At 38.3% G+C, this 20,971-nt stretch overlaps 3 protein-coding genes across 6 annotated transcripts in view; 1 reads left to right on the forward strand and 2 right to left on the reverse strand.

The window, feature by feature from the left end:
- LOC117415683 (SLIT-ROBO Rho GTPase-activating protein 1) overlaps positions 1–4,564 on the forward strand; it is a 93,862-nt gene extending 89,298 nt beyond the window's left edge. For all 4 annotated transcript variants that reach the window (XM_034026327.3, XM_059027520.1, XM_034026329.3 and 1 more), the window contains exons 21-22: positions 107–485; positions 1,920–4,564. In XM_034026327.3, the coding sequence (XP_033882218.1) occupies positions 107–485; positions 1,920–2,297 (757 nt within the window). In that variant the 3' untranslated portion in view covers positions 2,298–4,564. The remainder of the gene's footprint in view (positions 1–106; positions 486–1,919) is intronic.
- A 5,514-nt stretch (positions 4,565–10,078) lies between these two features.
- On the reverse strand, positions 10,079–15,330 carry LOC117414933 (KICSTOR subunit 2-like). The gene is made up of 3 exons (XM_034024789.3): positions 14,844–15,330; positions 12,788–13,076; positions 10,079–10,997 (listed from the first exon to the last, which is right to left on the reverse strand). The coding sequence occupies exons 1-3, from the start codon at positions 15,079–15,081 to the stop codon at positions 10,181–10,183; spliced, it is 1,344 nt and encodes a 447-aa protein (XP_033880680.1). The 5' UTR covers positions 15,082–15,330; the 3' UTR covers positions 10,079–10,180.
- Positions 15,331–15,568: 238 nt separating this feature from the next.
- Positions 15,569–20,903, reverse strand: LOC117414932 (protein mono-ADP-ribosyltransferase TIPARP-like). The gene is made up of 6 exons (XM_034024788.3): positions 20,855–20,903; positions 19,244–19,897; positions 18,612–18,783; positions 17,988–18,175; positions 17,618–17,887; positions 15,569–17,062 (listed from the first exon to the last, which is right to left on the reverse strand). The coding sequence occupies exons 2-6, from the start codon at positions 19,888–19,890 to the stop codon at positions 16,600–16,602; spliced, it is 1,740 nt and encodes a 579-aa protein (XP_033880679.3). The 5' UTR covers positions 19,891–19,897; positions 20,855–20,903; the 3' UTR covers positions 15,569–16,599.
- Positions 20,904–20,971: the final 68 nt, after the last annotated feature.

The following is a 20,971-nucleotide window of genomic DNA, read 5'->3' on the forward strand; positions in this document are numbered from 1 at the left end:
TTTGAAACAAGGTACTGATTTGGAAGGCACTGAAAGAGTCACAATTGAGTTACTGTGTTCTATCTGCAAATTTTTTAATTTTTTTATTTTTAATTTTGCTCCTCAGACACAGAAAGAGGACAGAGCCTCCCCCACCACGCCGCTCCACGGGCCGCTCCACGGGCCGCTCCAGCGAGGGTCACTGCATGATGCACCCGCCTCACCCCATGCTGAACACCTCTTTGGAGATGGGCTCCCCCAGCATGGGTAACCATGGCAGCCACGGCAGCCATCACAGCCAGCGCTCCCTGCTGCACAACCGCAACCTGCCTGCCGACAGCCCTGAGAGGAGGCGCCGCGCCGGACCTGGCAGCCTCACCAACATCAGCCGCCACGACTCCCTCAAGAAGATGGAGAGCCCTCCCATCCGCAGGTCCACCTCTTCAGGGCAGTACCCCGGATTCAGTGAGCAGCACAAACCCCTAGACCCAGAGAGCATTGCTCAGGTGAGTGTTTTTTAAGTAATTTTAGCTAACAAAATAATTCCATAAATCTTAACAATTTATATTATTTCATTACTTACAGTTTACATTATTAAAATAAACTTCTATATTGTGACAAGATATGTAGACCTCTGCACAGTCACCAGCCTTTCCTTCTTTTATCATCACTGCAGACTGTTGCAATGTGTGTGTGCTTTATAGGAAAGGGGTTCATTCCCTGCCCTACGTCCCAGCTTTCCTCAGGTGTGTGCTGATGGATGCACCAATAGGCACATGTTTAATAGAAAAACCTGTGCATATGTCAGTCAATGATGACTGAAGCCAGTCCTCCTTAATTGACCATCGTTGACCTGCAGTTGTATAAAGGAAGGAGGATTGGGAACATGAGAGAAGAGCTGACTGTGTGCTGCGATTGTATAGGAAAAGGTGCTCTGAGACAAAGATCATTACTTGTTAGAAAGCACTTTTTGTTTCATCTTCTGTCTCACTTAAACACTAAGGTTCCCAATAAAAGTGCGCACAACAGGATAAGATCGGCTGTTTGGTTCAGGCCTTCTGTTTTGTTCCTGTTTCAACCAATCTGCTCATTGACAGCGATGCAGGTGACCCACAGTTGACCCACCCAACAGTCACACATTTCACAGACTGGCCCCGTGGGATACCACACCTCATCCTCAAGGGGGCTTTATCTACATCAGCATCAGGATTGCAGTAATGCAAGCAGACATGCCTGTATAATAATAGTCCTCGAGGCTTTCTATAAATATATCTATTTTAACGCCTTTATAAAAGCTTTAAATGAATCAATATCCCTTGCTTTCAGGAGGTAAGGACATTCCAAGACTATGATGACTATAATAAGATTAGGATAAATCAGACACAATTAAAACACATGTTTAGCATAAGCCTATCCCATTAAGTATACAAATGACTGTATGTCAGTAATGGGTTATATAAGTATGGGGCTGTAAAGCCCTTAATGGTTTAAAATACTATTTAAAGCCAGTTCCCTTCCCTGAAGGAAGAACGAAGGCCACTTTCAAGGCATCAGTATTGCACACTGAGTCAGCATGATGTCTTAAAAGAAGGTTACATACACAAACCAAAAATTTAAAAGTGGGGGCTTAATTGAGAGAAATATTTCATTGCTGTGTTTTTAATATAATTAATTCTGAACTTGACATGTCCTTTATATAACAGACTTGTGAATGATTCATTTTGTAAGACACCTTAGGGAGTAAAATAGGTTCTCCCTCTCTACATGTGCTCAAAGCCTGACATTTTTTGGAACAGCATTTTTCAAATAGGTTTTTAACAATTCATTCAGCAGAGATCTACATTAATCTTTCAAAAAATTATAGAAAATAAGTGAGCACACAATGCACTGTAATTAGGTGAACATGATATTTAACTCCCAGAATGTATTTCCTATGGCAGGATATCGAGGAGACGATGAACACAGCCCTGAATGAGTTGCGGGAGCTGGAACGCCAGAGCACAGCCAAACACGCCCCTGATGTAGTGCTGGACACCCTGGAGCAGATGAAGAACGCGCCCACCCCGGCCACCTCCACCGAGTCCCTGAGCCCACTCCACAACATCATGCTGAAGACCAGTGAGCCGCCAATGCGCCGCAGCACCAGCTCCTCCAGCGACACCATGAGCACCTTCAAACCCATGGTGGCCCCGCGCATGGGAGTCCAGCTGAAACCCCCAGCCTTGAGACCAAAACCAATGGTTCTTCCCAAGACTAACCCCAGCCATGGACCTCCTGCCGCTGGTCAAGGTCCTACAGACAAGTCATGCACAATGTGAATGTGAATGTTACACCTGCACAATAAAATGCAGGGACGATTAAATACAACTAACTAAAAAATGAAATAAATGAATAAAAAGGATCCACAGCGTGGTCAAAACTAAAGGGATATTAAGATAAATATTGGTAGTTATGTGTTTGTAAGCTGGCTGTGTATTCTTTGAGTGTTAGAAACTAAATGTCTCCAATTAGCTGCATTTAATAACAAAGGGCATTTTACATGCCTCTGTAAAAACTGGATTATCATACAGTATTTGAAGACAATAACAAACACCACAGAGACTTACTTGAAATAAAAATAAATTAAAAAAAAAAAAACGTATGCTGCACCGCTAGATTTTAAAGGAAAAAAAAAGTCAAACAAAAGCAACACAAATCACAAAGGCTTCCCATATTGTAAAATCATTTTAAACCATTAGTTTACATAAAGGGACTCTGTGCAAAAATCAAACATTCAAAAGCTTGCATTTCAAATCCGTGTTAGTTTACAACTTCCTGTGAGGGACTATGGAAGTCTCAGTTGATTTTTGAAGGCGGACATTCTCTTTCTCTGTTCAGCACGGTTGTTTTCGTGTTACATTCTTCAGGCCTTACTGCCAGGTAGAAACTGTAGCTCCATCCTTACTGATAACCACTGCTTAAAGCTGCTGTATTCATGTCAGGTGTTTACATAGGCCAAGAAACAAAGGTGCGACCATCGGGAGAGGAAGCGCTCACTTAAAACTCTCCCTTTTATTTCAGCAGCAAACAGACCCACTGGTTTGGGTCCTACTGCCAATAGAAAAAGCCTTTTCAATTAAGTGGTACTTCTACTTTTTATTTAGTCAAAGCAAGCCATACAACATAGTCTCGGGGGTGGTGACACAACATTGAGGGTCTCTCATAAGGGACCCTACCTTTGCTGCAATTTTTTTTTTTCTTCCCCTAACAAAAGACACATTCAGCTTCTTGAGGGCACCCCTGGCACATACTAAATTTTTTTTTTCTCCTGTATTTGCCATGTTCTGAATTTCTAGAACATTATTTGTTTGTCAGTATAACCCCTGTGTATAAACCAGCTGCCCTTCCCATCCCAAGCCCAAAGTAACATACACACCATACTGTATGTTTAAAAGAAGTAATATATTAAACTAGTAGTCAATGACTGTTGGTTTTATACCGGGTCATTTTGTCCAGAGCCATTTCAGGGGCAGCAATTCAAGTGCTAGGCACTGTTCTGTCTAAATCTTAACCTCCCTTAAACCTGCTCTGTGCCTATGACTGTACAAATCTACTTTGCATTTGGTTGTCTTGTTTGTGTTAATTAAATGCCTGTTAACTCAACTGAATGATAATACTTTTCTCTAGCAGGCGGAAAACTACACAGAGCTGTTTGTTTTTAGTTAGTGTTTTTTTTTTTTTTTACAGTAAATCCCGGTGGATATTAAAGTGATAAAACCTCTTTAATCATTTATACGTGCCACTTTCCACTCAAGTACAGCCTCAAAAATAAAAAAAAGATTGAAAGTAAAAAACACGTGCCAGGAAAATCTGGCCCACACTCTTTCTGAAGGTGACGTAATAAGCCTATGTCACTTAATCAAAACAGATACCACACCTTTAAAATTGCACAATTTTGTGTGTATTTAAATAGTGATAAATACAGTACTGGACTGCATAATGCTTATATAAAATGCTGTTTACAGATTATAATAATCATTAGTAATTATATGTTTTAGTGGATGGCCATTAGATGCATTTGTGTAAGTAAATAGTAGTTTGATGGTTCTATGTATATTTTTAAAAAGTACAGTGAAAAAAAGTGGACACGTAACAGGGAAGACTGATACAACTGCAGACGTACTAAGTGGTACCACCCGCGCACCCCTAATTCAATCTGTCCTCACTGTAATTTGGCTAAACCTCAGTACTGGTAGTTTCCTGCGTTTTGACTGTTACCTTATTGTGTCAATGTACATCTGTAGTATGTACATGTGAAAGTGCCTTTAAAATTTTAGAGGAACTTCAGACTCTGTTCTGTACTGTTGCGTTTCCATTTCAATCCATACATTAATGAACAAGTAGAAAATAAATATATACATAAATAAATAAAACAAAGTGTAATACTGTACAGTTCTGGAAAATGTACTGTTCATCCATGTGACACTGCACTTTTATGTATAGTACTGTACATTTTGGCATGTAGCATTAAAAAAAAAAAGTTTCAGTACACTTTGAGGTTTGTTCCTCATAGTGTATCTTTCTAATAAAGGAAATAGTTCTGTCAGCCTGTGTTTCTATTTATTTTTGTAATGCATTCGTAGCTATGTAGGTCAAGGTTACATTTGCTGTATGAAGGTACTGTGTTATTTTTTTTGACTTGCGTGTCTACAGTTGCAACGCCATCTAGTGACAATAGATTTACATTTGATTAGAGCATTTTACTACAACTGTTAAATCCTGCGGAATTACATCGACCACCTATTTCTAGGAGAAATCTCAGTATAACCGCAGATAGGTGGTTGATGCCATCCAGGATGAGTCCCCTGGGCTGCAAAATGCTCCATTAAAATCCAGCTGTGGCTTAAACCAGCAGGGTACATGTTGATCAAGTTAACTCCATCATCACATTGATAGTTTGCTGACACAAAAAGGAATTCATCCTAAAATGACCTCGAGGGGGACCTTGTTATGTTGGGATACGGTATGTAACTCTCGGACATCCTCCAGCCTCGATTGAATATTCTACCCAGCTCAAATACCAAGCTTCTCTTTGGGATACGATATGTAACTCTCAGACATCCTCTAGCCTTGATTGAATATTCTACCCAGCTCAAATACCAAGCTTCTCTTTGGGATACGATATGTAACTCTCAGACATCCTCCATCCTTGATTGAATATTCTACCCAGCTCAAATACCAAGCTTCTCTTTGGGATACGATATGTAACTCTCGGACATCCTCCAGCCTTGATTGAATATTCTACCCAGCTCAAATACCAAGCTTCTCTTTGGGATACGATATGTAACTCTCTGACATCCTCCAGCCTTGATTGAATATTCTACCCACCACAAATACAAAGCTTCCCTTTGCTTTCATAATTTTTCTTTTTTCAGGCTAAAGCCAGGTCAACACTGTAGAAAAACAACATTGTACAACAAATTGCGATGATGGGGATGTGTTTGGCAACGTCTGCCAACAGTTTACTGTCGGTCAACCAAGTAAAGACTTGTTTTGATATGCTGGCAGACATTTCTTTACTAGCTACAATGGATTGGAGATGTGCTAAAACACATTTTTATTGTATCACCATTTTTCATTGTGTTTCATGTTTATAACTTAATGTCGTTATAGCGGCATTTGACGGTCCTACAAAAAAAAAAATTGTTTACCATATAAAAAAATACTACTGTTCTGCAAAACATACTATCAAATGACTACTATGAAACTTTATAAGAAATATGGTACTGATGCATTTTATGTGCTAAATAGAGCGATTCTAAATTCCTAACAAACACAGTGCTACAGAATGCTACAGAATGCTGGTCTTTTCATGACCCCTATCCAATTTTTTTTTTTTTTTATGGCTAATTAATTTCCACAATTAAACCATCTATTTATACAAAATATCCCTGAGCTCCAACACTCAAATTACAGGAGACATTCTTGACAGCAACCAAGGTTACAGCAAATGATAAAAATGTAATTTCCTTTGCTGTATGACTAACATGTATGGTTGGTTTGTTAGGTACAAAAAAAACAAAACAGAAACCTATTTAAGCTTTTATTTCTTCCAGATAAGTTGAAGTGAAACTAGACTTTTTCAGAAAAAAATAAATAAATAGATCATGTTCCGGTCTTATTGCACCTGCAGTTTACACATAGATTTTTTTTCAAGCCTATATAAATTGGCAATCCACGTCTTACTACGTGGACAAATAGCAGATTTCAATCCATATGACACATCAAGTATATAAAAATATTTAAATATATATAAATGCAATAAATAATTGACACTATGTCCAGTATTTCACTTTTCTAGTGGCCGCTGTCAGCTGTCACTGAGACCATAGCTAATGAAACCGAGCTAGAATTTATTTTGCATAGCTATAGCATCTGGTATGGTGTCTGCAGGTCACTTTCCCCTGCCTTAAAGACAGACAAGTTTAGGGGAGTCTGGTTGGAGGTTTAGGTTCAGGAATAGTCCTTGTTTTAGTGTTTATGTGGGCATAGCTCACTTTGGTTGTGTAGGCAGGCGAGTTGTCCACAAGCAAATTTCTCAAATGTAAATTTGAGTTGCTACAGCCACTACCATATTTCCAGTATTCTTACTATTTAATTGTATTCCAGGCTAGCTTAATGGGCTAAGACATACCCAGGTGTAATTTGATGACCTTTCAACACCTGTTACTGGAACATTAGCATTCTCCTTCTTCGACTTGGTGTAACTTCAATCTACTCCGATTTAAAGCAGGATGGCACAACGCTAAAAGGTGCAGATCAATATGTATTGGACTGAAAAGTATATCTTTACAATCAGTGAGTGTACACAAGTTGAAGTTTTCTGAAATCTGTACTTTTCTGTGGTTACATGAGCCAATCCAATACCAATATTCCAGTGTTATCTGAAACATGTGTTTACATGACTGAAAGAAACAGTGAAAATGGTTCAAATCAAGGGCATGAAAATGAGCGGTTGCTTTATTATAACTGCTGTGCGTTTTTTTTCTGCCGTTCTCACCGATTAGAGGTCCCAAGATCTAGATAAATTCGAATGGGCATCCAGCTGTGAGCATACACAAGAATACAGTGTGTGCTGCTTACACTCTTCAGAGGTACAGCATTCATTATAAGATGCATTCGTGATAAAACTGCTTGCACTGAAGCAAGCCTCTGATTTACCTGCCTTATGTTTTCAGACGGTACCTTAATGGACGGGACCTGTAGTGTGAACGGTACGCTGATCTATGGCAATTAGTGTGACAGGATGGCCACTACTGGGGTGGGGAGTAACTGCATATGCCACATGATCACTATGTAGGGGAATGTATTACTCTTAACTTGTCCCTGCAAACAGAGAGAAACTACAAAAACAAAACTTGATATCCCACAATTGCAGATTCGCCTTATTCTGGCTAAATATTCCCATCCACAACTATTTTACGGAAATAATTTAAAAAGTTGCAAACTTGCTATTTTCTGAAAATGTTATTTGGTTGGTAATGAGGCAACGATAGATTATCTAAAAAAAACATTATGTTGTCAAAAGTCAAGTTTTTCCACAACACACAAACGATTAGTAGTTTTGTGTTCTACCAATAGGGAGAAAAAAAGGCAAAATTACAATACAAAACATGTCACAAAATGTATTCAGTATGGGAAGTTACTAATTACTGTATTATAACTCAAATCAGCTAGTCATTTTCAGATGTGAAACTGAAATGGACAAATCAACACCTTTTGAATACTACTCTTTGTTATATTCAGGTAACCCAGGTTTCAAATTCAAATGCAGAATATATAAGTATGTGCAATGACAAAAAAAAGGTTGAGTTGCTGAGAATACTGTAGGTTACTCAAGGAGAACAACTTCAGTAGAGTGCCCTTAACAAAGATAGGAGTATTAAATATGAAAGAGGTTTGAGAATACCTTCTACAGTCCAATGCATTTAACTGACAGGCAGTGTTAAATTGGGGTCTCTGTCAGGGTGCACAGGAAGTAAATGAATAAATGTATAGGCTTTACAAAAGCTTTTGTGCTCTATTTTAGGTCCTGCAACTGGGATTTAAAATAACAAAAAAAAAAAAAAAGATTTTTTAACACGTTTGTATGTGTGTGGAAATTTCCAGTATTTAGTGAGGCGAGGAAAATAATCTTATGCACTACAGACCTCATATATGCATTTCCTGGATAATTTACCTTGTACATGTACATCTAATTTCTTATCTTTCAAGAACCATATTATGTGTGTTCTGTAGCATTCCGCTGGACTGTAATTTCTTCTTGATCAGTAGTACTCACATTTTATATTTTTCTGATTTGACCACAATACTTTGGAAAAGAATCACAAATGATCCTCAATGACAATGTGTTTGTTCAGTACTGTACTGAATGGCAAGGGCAGCAAAGACTTTAGTGTGATGGGCCGGTAACACAGTGGTAACATTTGAATGTTTTGACAAACCAGTGGTATCACAGTGTGTTGCTATTCGTGATTTGCTAATGGTTCTGCTTGTGTTTCTTCAGGGTACATCCCAATGGTATATATCTTTTCACTTCTCTGTAATGCTTCAATCTGAGGCAGGTTTCGCAATGGTGTGCACTAAATGTTTAGATGAACTGCAAAATATTTATTTAAAAAAGCACTGCATGTTAGTAAAATGCATGCAAATCTCTCGACACAGCTACCAGCATCATTAATAAGTATATCACCACAACCTACATCCACTGTACTAGGTGTAACAATACTCTGTGTCAGATTATGATACTCTAAAGTGTAATCTGTACAGACTGCTGGGATAAGAAGTTTCCAGTCTTTAATGGATTCATTCAAATTTCAAACAAACTACAGTATAATTATATTCTAAAATAGTGCCTGCACAGATTTCTTTCAATTCATTTTTATTCTTATAGTATTTGGTTTTGTTGAATCAAATTCCACAACAGTTTACAGTAAATATACATTTTATTCAACTTAATATTCCATATTGATTTGTCTACTCCCTCTAAGATTCAAATAAAACTGTTTTTTACCCTCTGATAAAACTAACAGTGTTGCCTGGCTTTTTTGGTTATTGATCCTTTATGTGTAAGTCTTTTTTTATTAATGAGTTTGTGCATAAATGAATACAAGCAGGATCAAATCTGACAGGAGACTAATGTGCCAGCCTAACCTATGTTTATAAAACAGTGCTCTGTACAAATACAGATATCATCTAACAAAGCTTCTTAATTCTAACATGGAAGAAGGCTTGTAACTGCAGCATTGAAGCTCAAAATTGATGTACATCAGTTATGTAGGGCTTTCAATAAGCCACTGGCCCTGGTCACACTAGAATAACAGGGAGATTACAATGTGAATGCATTTCAAGGACTGGACTTACAGAAAGAGTGTGAAGATTGAACCAAGCATATAGTACCAAGAAGCCAGTGCTGCTGTACTGTTCGTCAATGCCGAGAACCAAGACAGACACATACAATTTTTGCGACACAAGTGCACACTAGTACAGTCAACTCCATCCTCAGTATAAGTCCCCTTTGATTTGGATAGAATCTGAAGATATCCCTCAATTAGGACTACATCTCTCTTATGACCTACAAATTAACTTACTACAAAACAGTACAGAGGCAGGTGTATATGTTAATGAAAGCTTTACTGCGTATCATTTTTGCAATTATATCAAACCAAGACAAACACATTCTTTGGCCCATTTGGCTAACTGGTTAACATATCAAAACCAGATACATGTAAACTGCCACATATTTGACTCTTAATTCTCATGAAACGAGTTTAAATCAACAAACTACAGTATATCATACATACAGAAACTGCTGTTCTCAAGATCTGAACTTGTTTTAAACTTGTTTTAAACTTTTTTTTTTTTTTTATTGTTTACAACTGTAAGTCGCCCTGGATAAGGGCATCTGCTAAGAAATAAATAATAATAATAATAATAATAATAATAATAATAATAATAATAATAATAATAATAATAATAATTCATATATATATATATATATATATATATATATATATATATATATATATATATATATATATATATATATATATATGAGGAGTACATCTATCCCCAGAATCTCATGTATGCAACTCTTAAATAATTCTAATAATCCAATACAAGCAATAGCCTGATTTTGCTCATTGTGCTGCACTTACACTCTTCATCCCTTTGATCCCGGTTTCAAACTAGAAAACGGCTTAGAGTTCTTGAGGGAGCTGGAGAGCTCCTGCAAAAAAGAGATAAAGTGGGAGTCTTTCTCAGACTTTTTTGATTCGAAAATGACAATGATGGTGAAGTGAGGCTCAGGTCGAGTCAGGTAGTAGGTGCTCTGAACCTTGTCGTCAAAGAAATGCACCACCTTGTCCAGCATATTGAGGTCCGCGGCTCGATCACTCATAATCATGATCACATTGGGCCAGTGCATCACTGGCCGGTCATTGGGCAGCGATACTACAGCCGGATACTGGTCCACCCCCTTGGGGGCTTCTCTGTAGGAGTGGGGGTGGTGGTACCCATGGCCCTGAAAGCTCTCTGAACCTCGGTTGTCGAAGATGAGCGATACATTAACCACGTCGTACTTGCGGATGAAGCTGGAGATCTTCCCAAAGTAATCTGGGGCTGTCTTGGCAGTCACCGTCTTCATCTCAGACAGTGTGGTCTGTCGACTTAGGGCCTCATGGAAGTAGAAGCTGAACTTGGCCAGGAGTATGTTTTTGAACTTCAGAAGCCACAGGAAGAGGTGTGGGGGCTGTACGGCTTTCTGTATCTGCCCGCCGAACAGGTGTTTCCTGGTCTCTCGCTGTTTCTCGAAGATCTGGCTCCAGCTGTGCAGCTTGGAGTGGGCGCTGTGCAGGTTGAGAAGGGATGGCAGGAACTTCCATTCGGAAATCTGAGCCTGGCACTTCAGCAGCTGGGTCAGCACATCCACCTCCAGTTGGAAACTGCTTTCTAAGGGGCTCAGGATTGGATGGTGAAATCTATAATCCAAACAAAAGCACAACATAAAAAATATATATACCATTTTATGCGACTGTTTACTTGCCACTGCCTGTAGTTTGGGAATTAGCTTTCTTTATGTGAATCCCACACATTTATTAAGCGGTTATAAAAATTAAAAATAAAACTGCACTAATGATGTCATCAGATTCAAACTTGTTATATGAATAGCTTCGGATAAATTATGTTCAATGATCTCAGTTTTTGCAAGCTGTAAGCCTTTATTATCAAGGAAAGTAGGTTATTTTTAAATGCACTTCGTACAGACAAGGGGAAAACAAAGACACCATTAAAAGGTGTGGTGTCGAATGTCATTTGTGTCTTAGCTGAGAGATGGTCAGCAGGGGTGGCTCTCCAACATAAGACTGACACCATGAGCATACTAACATTATCCTGTAGTGTTGAGAATTTACTCCCTGTGTTGGGTCTAAGTATGCTGTGTAACACATCCAACACAGCCATGTTGCATTCACTTTATAACTTCTACTAGCCTTTTATATCATAATATTTCATCTGACAGAAAACAGATAAATATACTACTGTGTCATTCAGTTGTAGAATACAAGGTCAAGGATACCATTGTTTAGAAGTTCACTGCAAAATATCTTAATAAAGGGTTATACAAACTGGATATAAAATCACTTGGTAAGCGTGTAAGTTGTGAACTACCAAATTTCATTGCTCTGTGACCAATACTTTTTCTGTTAAGCCCACAAGTGACTATAAACACCCTTATTATTCAAACCTTAAAAAAAAATAACAACAACATGTTTGTGATGATAACAGAGTTAACAGGTTCTCTGTACCATAAATAATGCTCGGAGTGTTGATCCCATTATACGACTTCAATAACCAAAGAGAACATGTACTGCATAAGCACATAAGGGCTTACATTTGTTTTCTTATCGAAACTTTCTGTAATATGAATTAAGTCTCAATATAATTAAAGAATAGTAAGACGGTCGTATAGAGCGTCAAACATCTCTCTTCTAAGTTCATGTCTGATCTCAGAACTATTTATTTAACCAATATATTCCCCACTCACTACAGTATTAGTATAAGAACATATTACAGTGAGACAGGTTACACTGCTGCCCTTTCACTTCCCTGTTTGCTCTGTGGAATAGCTTCTCTATGCAGTTCAACAGCACATTAATAAAACACATCCAAACTCCTCCTAACTATGAAACCGGTTTCTTTTCAGAAAGTGGTTTTGTCATTGTGTAGGATTGAATGTAGTTTTAGGCATGTACAACTCCTGCTGACACAGCTGCTTCTTACAAAAAACACATGATGTCAGCATTGCTTAATTATTTCAGGAAGTATGGCAGGAGATATGACCTATACTGTGGGGTGAAGCCTGGGCTTAGTCTCACCTCATTTTGCTAGGTGAAGTGTTAAAGTTGCTAAATCTGCAAGTTTGAAAAACCATAATTAACTCTTGCTTCTGTTAGTTTATATTTTACAAGTATGTTTCTTCAGATTCTCAGAGCATGGCTTTGCTTCAGAAGAGCTTGCCTGGATTTTATTAAACTGTACAGGGTTCCTTTTTAGAAGCTCTTCTACATACAGTAAATATGTTTTGCTGCTGGTCTACTTTGTATGGTACTGACACCTCAGTGGCTGACCTATTGATATATTAATCCCATGCATGGCCATTTCTTATTAAAAGCTATTTTCTACATAGTGTGATTGTATTTCTTCATGATGCCGATATCCAGCCTAGCAGAAATGTTTTTTTCTTTGTGGTGGTTGTTGTTTTAGAACTAACCTTGAACTGTACTTGTGCAGAACAGATTCCAGCGTGCTCACCAGCTCCTCAGAGTTGACAGATTTCTGACTGCTAAGGGAGTACATCTTTTCATAGAAGTCAGCAATTTCCATTCGGGCTTGAATGAAATAGCAGAGCTGTTCGGACAGGTGAGAAAGAAGCTCTTCGAGATGGGGTGCTGTCCCCCCCACTGCATTGCGTCCTGTCGTCACCACCTTCTTGAGCTCATTATGCAGCGACGTGTATATCGTCCTGATGGAATCCTTTCGGCTGAAAAAAGACTGGCCACCTGCCGATTCAAATAACACAGGCATTACAACGCAGAGCTCCCCAAACATGACTCAATTTAGAGAAATGATATTGAGAAGGTATTATTTATCTTTGTGTTCAACTGTAGGTCAAAGTGGCATCTGTAGAGGGTGGTCCATATTATCTTCTTTAAATTCAAACCAGGCACTGAAACATAGTTTTTTTTACTCACCAGCTTATTATGTACAGTATGCTGTGTGAGGTTTCTGGTTTAAAGACTGAGATGGGCAGCGTTCAATCAAATCATGCAATAAACCCCAATAGTCCGGTCTCTTGATGGTTGCCCCAGGATACCAGGCATGCAGTTGTTTAAATAGATTCAAAAATAGTCCTTTTGTGATGACAGGGTTTTCTGAGAAACATTTAGCCTATTGTGGGACAATGACTTGCAACACAATCTAGTCGGCCACAAAGTAAGGTTTAGCACCCTTCATTTGGACAGTAAAAAAATCATTAAAATATATTTTTTTCTGTGGTTTTCACCCAACACCAGTTGTTTCTTTATGATACAGTAAGTGGAATAACAGGACCTAGCTACTTGAGCAGACACAAACTCTTCTGGCAGTCTAGGTGCTATGGATAATTGAAGTTGCTCTAAATATCCTAACATACTTAAGAAAAAAATATATAAATGGGCTTAACTTCTTTAAGCTGTTATAGATTGGAAAGCATCACAGAGGGTTGTCTTTTTTTCAGATGGTGTTTTTATTTTAAACATCTACATTATATAGCTGATATATTAAATGGGTAACAATGCAAAGCCACCTTAATGACTTAACTGTACCAGACCAGTAAAAACCTAAAGGAGCACTACATCTTTGCAGTATTGTTGATACAGATTACAAACACAATTACTTTTTTTGGTATTGTTCATGATGATTAATAGCCCACAGGACATGACATAAAACATAAGGTTTTCATTACAGTATAAATGTGCTTGTGAGTGTGTACCATATGCTTTGGAATATTCTCTCCATTCTTAATGCACACTGCCTGTCATTGTTTCTTTCCAGCTAGCAAGAAGATGTATACAGTCTGACAACGATTTCCAAATACCCTTTTAAAAGTTTACCATAGCAAAAAGCATAGCAGAGCGTCGTAAAGCGTATTGCAAGCATCATTAAAGCCCAGAGGTATGGTAATACATTAAAAACAGGGGTAAACTAAGCTAAATGCACAGTAAAACCATAGCGGAAAATGCTAAATTAGTAATACTGTGCTAATTTACCAAGGTAAACGTTTATAGGTGTTATCTAGATTGCATTGGGTAAACCATTACATGGTTAAAAGACCAATTGTGTACCAATTTAAAGAATAAATACAGTGGGACAACTAATTCTGCATGTGCACCTAAATGGTGCTGAACAAATATTTGCACTAAAATGTGCTAGCTAATTCATATCCCATTGTATGATCTGCACTACCTTTTTCTATTGGAGGTTGTTTGCTTGTATTTTATATTTCAATATAATTAATTAATTAATTAATTAAAAAAAAGAAAAAAAGAAAAAACAGCGCCAGTTGCTTGTTTCCTGCTAGCAAACCGCTGCCTGTGCTGTTTTAATACCACGGTTCACATTCAATTAAAACATGACTTGCTTTAATACAACAACTTTAAAGCAAAACAAACAAAAAAAACATGTTGAAAATGTAGACAGAACAGAGATACAGCACGAGTACGGTTGTACAGGGTACCGCATCTTAACTTCAATCCTCCGTCTGTGGCGTGTTGTCATGCATGACCTACCTAGCTTTTGTCCCAGAAATGTCATGTTGTGATAGGCCTTCTCTGCGGCTGCCAGGTGAGCCAGTGCTGCCAGTACCGATGCCCAGCTAGCCCCGGCGGTCTTACTGCTTTCCTTCTCCTTCTCCACATAGTCCTTGGCTCTGTCATACGAAAAGATCCCGAGCTGAGAGAAGAACGTCTGCAAAACCGCCTGCTCAACAGGCACGGGGGTCAAGTGCGAATCACTCATAATATTCATCTTACACCTGTCTTCTGGTCAACAAAACCAAAACAACGCAAGTTACAACAAAACCTATGCGTGGTAATGTCGCTTAACTAAATACAGTGCTTACATTTACAAACCGAACGAGAGCTTGTTTTCCCTTTCTATACACCATATATAAAGAGTAATGTGTATGACATCATATTTAATATGTTTGTAAAGGTCTTACAGTGAAATAAAAACAAACAGTACCACAGACCCTGTGACCTGAAAATTACTACGGCATCTAGCTTGGACCAAAATTATTAAACGGTTTCAGCAGCGACAAAATACAATCGCTTTCTTTTGTGTTTCAAGGGCGTGTACCGACACCCTGTGGTGACAAACTGAACTGTAAGTGACTGAACATTTAAACACAGTGCTGTCGAAATGAGGTCACAATATTAACATGTCTTATACTCAGAAAAGGGTGTATGCCTCTTTACGGTAACATTATCAAGTGGTTTGGAGAAACTGCTGCTGATAGAAATGTATTTAGATATAATCTGAAATTCTGCTTTCTGATAATTTTGTGTCACCTAGGTATGATCGACTTTGACCCCGGCATTCACACGGGAGCGAGAAGCATTCAAACAGGATAGTCCGGGAAAACGAGCCGAGTTCGTTTGGTGGCTCGTTTGCCTTCTGCTGGCCCGAGATCGTTTAGCATTCTCACAGGAATTTCAAACGAGCTCTGCTCACATCGAATCCCCAACTGATTTTTATGCTGCACTGTATTTTTCTATATGTGTAGATAATGGCGAATAACAATGAAGTTTGCGGGGGTTCGTTATGTCTGTCATTTGTGTTTAAGGTTTTATTTCAAAATATTATCAATGTGCGACATAAGTTTCCCTTGCGCATTGAAATGTCAAGGTTTGTAAACTACTTGCAACCACATCTTTAACAAAACGTTCTTCAGATGTATAACTAAAACATGCGCCGGTAATCAAATATACAGGAAACGAGTGTTTCAAGGGCGTGTACCGACACCCTGTGGTGACAAACTGAACTGTAAGTGATTTTTCTTCTTTGCAACGCTTTTGTATAATTGCAACACGCATCAATACAATGTAGCAATTATGCAAAAATACCATAGTTGAAAATTGTAACTTTGCATAACTGTGTACCAAACCAGACTTAAACAAGCAGCATACATGTATCCATTTTATAATCTGCTGACTCTGCTTTAAAATCTGTATGCTTAAAAACCTAATTCAAAATAATAATAAAGTCTGCTAAGAAATAAATAATAATAATAATAATAATAATAATAATAATAATAATAATAATAATAATAATAATAATAATAATAAAACATGTCAAATGAAGGACTGGGACCCGCACCTGGATCGATTGCCCAGATTAGCCGAGACCACCTGTTTTTCCGATCTCGAATCGGATCGTTTTAAGCGAGCCGAGACAGTCTGAGCATTCACGGGTCTCCAATCGATCTGATCTGCTCCCGGGAGCGGATATTTGCTCCAATCGCTCCCATGTGAATGGGACCTATAGCTACATATTCCATTCAGATATATTGACAACATCAGACATAACCCTATATTTGATGAGGTAGTAAGGGTAACACTGGCAGCTGTCAAAAATAACAAATATTGTTGGGTCCGTGGGGTTATTTACGCAGGAGTCGTATAAATCACTTTTTGGATTCTCTGGTAAAAGAGGCGGTGGTCGGTTGTAGCCAGACTTTCCAGTATCCTTCTTTCCAACCAAAACTTTGGCCAAAAACATATACTGAAATCCATCCTTAGTTGGTTTTGCAAAGTCATTGGAGTAGCTGGCATTCTGTGCGAAGTAGCTTCCTCTGCCGTACACACTCCCATTCTTTCCTGAAACACGGGGGTCAAAGTTGTTCTTACAGATTCTATCCACGGCATCTGTTGTAGTTCCATGGAATAAATGACGCTCAATGGTGCATTCCTTATTTTCACCACATTTGGCTAGCATGTATTCTTTTTGTCTGAAAAAATAAAGAAAAAAAACCCCATCTGATTTAAAAGAATTAGGATGATTTTAATAATCTGCATCACATTTGAAAAGTCAGCAGAATCATGGTGTGGCCAAATTTATATTTTAGAAAAGCGGGTGCAAATTAAAGCCTGGTTGTAATTTTTTTTTTTTCTTGTAGAGTGGGCCATAATAATTATGTATTCATTCCCTTTAGGATAGTGCAGTACCTAAATATATCACATCAATTTGACACAAGTTAAAAGTCAATTTTAGAATTTAATTAAAAAAAAGTACAGCTTTTAATATACTGATCATTTTAAAGTAGTTGCACATAATTGCACATACAGTTTTACTACCAAGTTTGGAACACTCATGCCCACACATCTGTCCCCTGATTGTGCCTGGGATAAGTCTATTCAGTAACAAGACATGTACAAGTAGCTTAAAAGTAGAGCCTTGCTCTAGTTCTGGAGCTACACAACTGAAGGCGAACCCCTAAGTCCACACATGTGTGTGCTATTGGGCAGGGGAGTTGAAATTGATTCAGTTTTATACTGAACCTTACCTTCTATATTTATCCCACTGAAAAGTGTTCTGGATTTGGTAGATGTTCACAATCTCTACATCTGCCTCGGATAAGGTTTTGTGGAACAGCTCATAGACTTTCAGGTAGGCCTTTTCATAGAGTTTGACTTCAATCTTCGTGAACTCCTCCTCTGTGGGCCCAGGTCTCCAGACAGGGGGATACCAACATGTGAATTCTTCTAGAGGGTCAGCCAAACAAACCTGAGGCTGCGCTTCCCCATGTCCTGGAAAAACATTAGGGCTCAAAGTCCTGGAACAAGAAGCAGAAAAACAACATGCCATTACAATTTATACTGGTGCTATTTAGATTAGACTCAAGTCATCTGATGGCTGGGTGATATTTGACTTACTTTAGATGAGGCTGCAGTGCCGGCAGGAACCGGAAGACAGGTCTTCGTCTTATTTCACGGATGAATCCTGTCGCTATGTTCTTTTGATTGAGGTTGGAGAAGTCCACCTCATACTGTCGACCTGTTTGTGTGAATGTGTACTTGAGGGCTCTGTTCTGAATTGCATCTTCCAGCTGCCTTGAAATAGACTACAAAGCACAATAGAAAGCACAATAGAATCTTCATGACACTAAGACTTAGCACACCTTTTGGGCATTTCACACAAACTTTTCAAAATGTATTTTTATTACAGTGGTCCATAAACAAACATGGCACAGTAATTATTTATCATTCAGTAGAGCAGTGCCAATAGCCCTCTTTTAAAAAGTGAGACACCACAGGAGTAATTGGTAGTATTGTTTGTTTCTCTATTTTTTTCAGGTGGGAAATGACTTTAACCAAATACTGTAGGAACAAATTAAGACCTTTTCAGTGGGGTGCAGATAGTTTAACTTTTTAATCTGCATAATATATAATATTGCCTAGAATACCTGACTTTTGGAACACCCTGTATGCATGTTGCAAATCTATACTTTCATGCTTGTCAGCTTGTTAGCAACATTTTCTGATTAATTTGTAACCAACCTCATCATATTCAACGAATAAGTCATAATCATTCCTCCAGTACATCTTCCACACAGTAGGAAAGTGTGGATTACAGTCAGATTTGGTTGTGTTTGAGAACCTTCTTACTTCATCATAATTGTCAGAATCACAAACTGTCATGCTGTCAAAATTCAGGGTGAAGACGTTGTCACTGCAGAACAGGATAGAAACAATCATGGTTCATTAACATTTAACCCTTGAAACCTAAATCGTTCCAGGGGGCTATGTATGTTTTAGTAATGTCTACATCATATTTTGCCTACTGTTTTTAAACTTACTGTATGAATGGCACATGACTAGAAAGTGTTCAGCTTTATATAAAGTCGGGAAAAATAAAAGACCTAGTGTTCCACATAAGGGTAATAGCTAAGGATTAAATCCAATAAAACCAATAAGGAAAAAAAAAAAACATTATAGAAACTAACTGGCAATTTAGTTCAAATAAATACCAGCATTTGACTACTCTATGCAGTGATGACCTGAATAAGTGCTGGAAGCAAACTATAGTTTTGGCTTACACAGCACACATGTGGCATACACTACCATTGTTAGTAGTATGCTTTGTTGACCACATTCACATTGTCAGTTGTGTTTATGATACTTTTACGTACAGTAGGTTCAGAATTGCTTCATCGCTGTCAGTATTGCAGTAAAGCTTCTCAAGGTGAATCTGTGCTGACTGGGACACACTGACCCACTGATACCTAGCCCTCCGTCTCAGCTGCCAGTGGAAGGGAAACGGTGTGTGGTGCAGAGGGCATCGCAAATCCAGGGAGCAACATCCTAAAAGGAACTGGTCGCAGATTTGTGTCTTGCCTATTTGGTACTGCTGATCAAAGGTCGATTCTTGAACCGGGTCATAAAAGATGGAGCCCCAATTAGGGACTGATTCACGTACTATGAAAAACGAGCTACCACTTCTTTGTTGGTGCTCAGCCACCTGGTCGCTAGGCTCTGAAACCTCAGGTTTAAAGGCATTTAAAGGAACTATCCTTATGTCTATTTTATAAGGTGTCACATTCCAAACCCCCTCAGCTTGGGATGCTTGTATCAAACCCCAAATGGGAAAGCTGGCTGAGGTATTCTGAGGTAATTTCAAAACTATTTCGGTTGGACTAATGAGAGTAACAAGCTGGTTTCCGGTCATTTGAAAATCACATTTTCTTTTCTTTGGTGGAATGCCACACATGTTCATCGGCAGATTGGCAAACTGGTCAGTCCCGCAGGGAGCTGTTGTCACAGCATTAGGGTGGGACATAGTGACACTGAAAGAGACAGAAGCATAGTTTTAAAAATTGTCATTTCAAAATGATCTTCATTGGCAGTGGGAACCCATGCAAAACAATGACAATGTGTATTCTAAATATACAGTATCAGAATTAACATACATTTTAAGGTATAAATATATGTATTTTTTCTTATGAGTATGTTCTCCCTGTATATTTTTGTAATACAATAGTATATCTTTTTTACGTGTTGCAGTGCTATCTCTTATTGTTTTAAGAGTGCTGTGTATTATTTGCATTTAAGGCCCGCAACAACACTGTTAACAGATTTCTAAGTGTTACTGGTTTTGACAATTCAGTACCATGTGCTGTACGCTACTGTATCAGAACCAATGTGCAACATTTATTTCAAATCTCTTGTTACCATGGCTGTTAATGCTGTGAATTGCTGGTTGTTTGTTAATAGTTGTGCTAGGGCTCTGTTTACTTGTCTGTACACCTACATAAAGTTGATATGGCTTTCCCTAGAGTGGTGAATTGAATTACATTCAGGTCCTCACTTTGCAAATACATCATTTATTGGTTACAAAAAGTAAAATCAGACTGAATTTAATGTCATGTTTTTTTTTAGTTCCCTCCGGGGGATTCCCCACAAACAAGGTTTAATTTACTGCAGCTGCAATAAGAGAAACTATTTCCTCATTAAATGAACTTGGCATATTGCTATACTGTATGTTTCTGTTACAATTTACTTTGAACAGAAACATTTTACCTTTAAACTCATCAACATATATACAGAAGAACAGTGTATGTAAAGAGTCATTTGATCTACAGACTTGTGCTAAACTTGAAACAGAAATGTGGTAGAGTCTCTGAACCACAAAAGGGTACCACTGTGAGGCTGTAACTACTGTAGCTTTGACTAACTTAAAAAATTTGAAATCTTAGAAACTTTTCCAGTTTCTAAGATTAAAAAGGAAGCCCTGCTGTACATACCTGTCGGGGAACTGATGCAAACACCAGTACAGTACCAGTTCAGTTTCGGTTTTTGTTTTACACACTGGTACGGTGGCTCATAAAGGACATGGGGAAGAAAACGTTTTGGCAGGAAAT

Source organism: Acipenser ruthenus, chromosome 7 (genome assembly GCF_902713425.1).
Source record: "Acipenser ruthenus chromosome 7, fAciRut3.2 maternal haplotype, whole genome shotgun sequence".
Lineage (NCBI taxonomy): Eukaryota > Metazoa > Chordata > Actinopteri > Acipenseriformes > Acipenseridae > Acipenser > Acipenser ruthenus.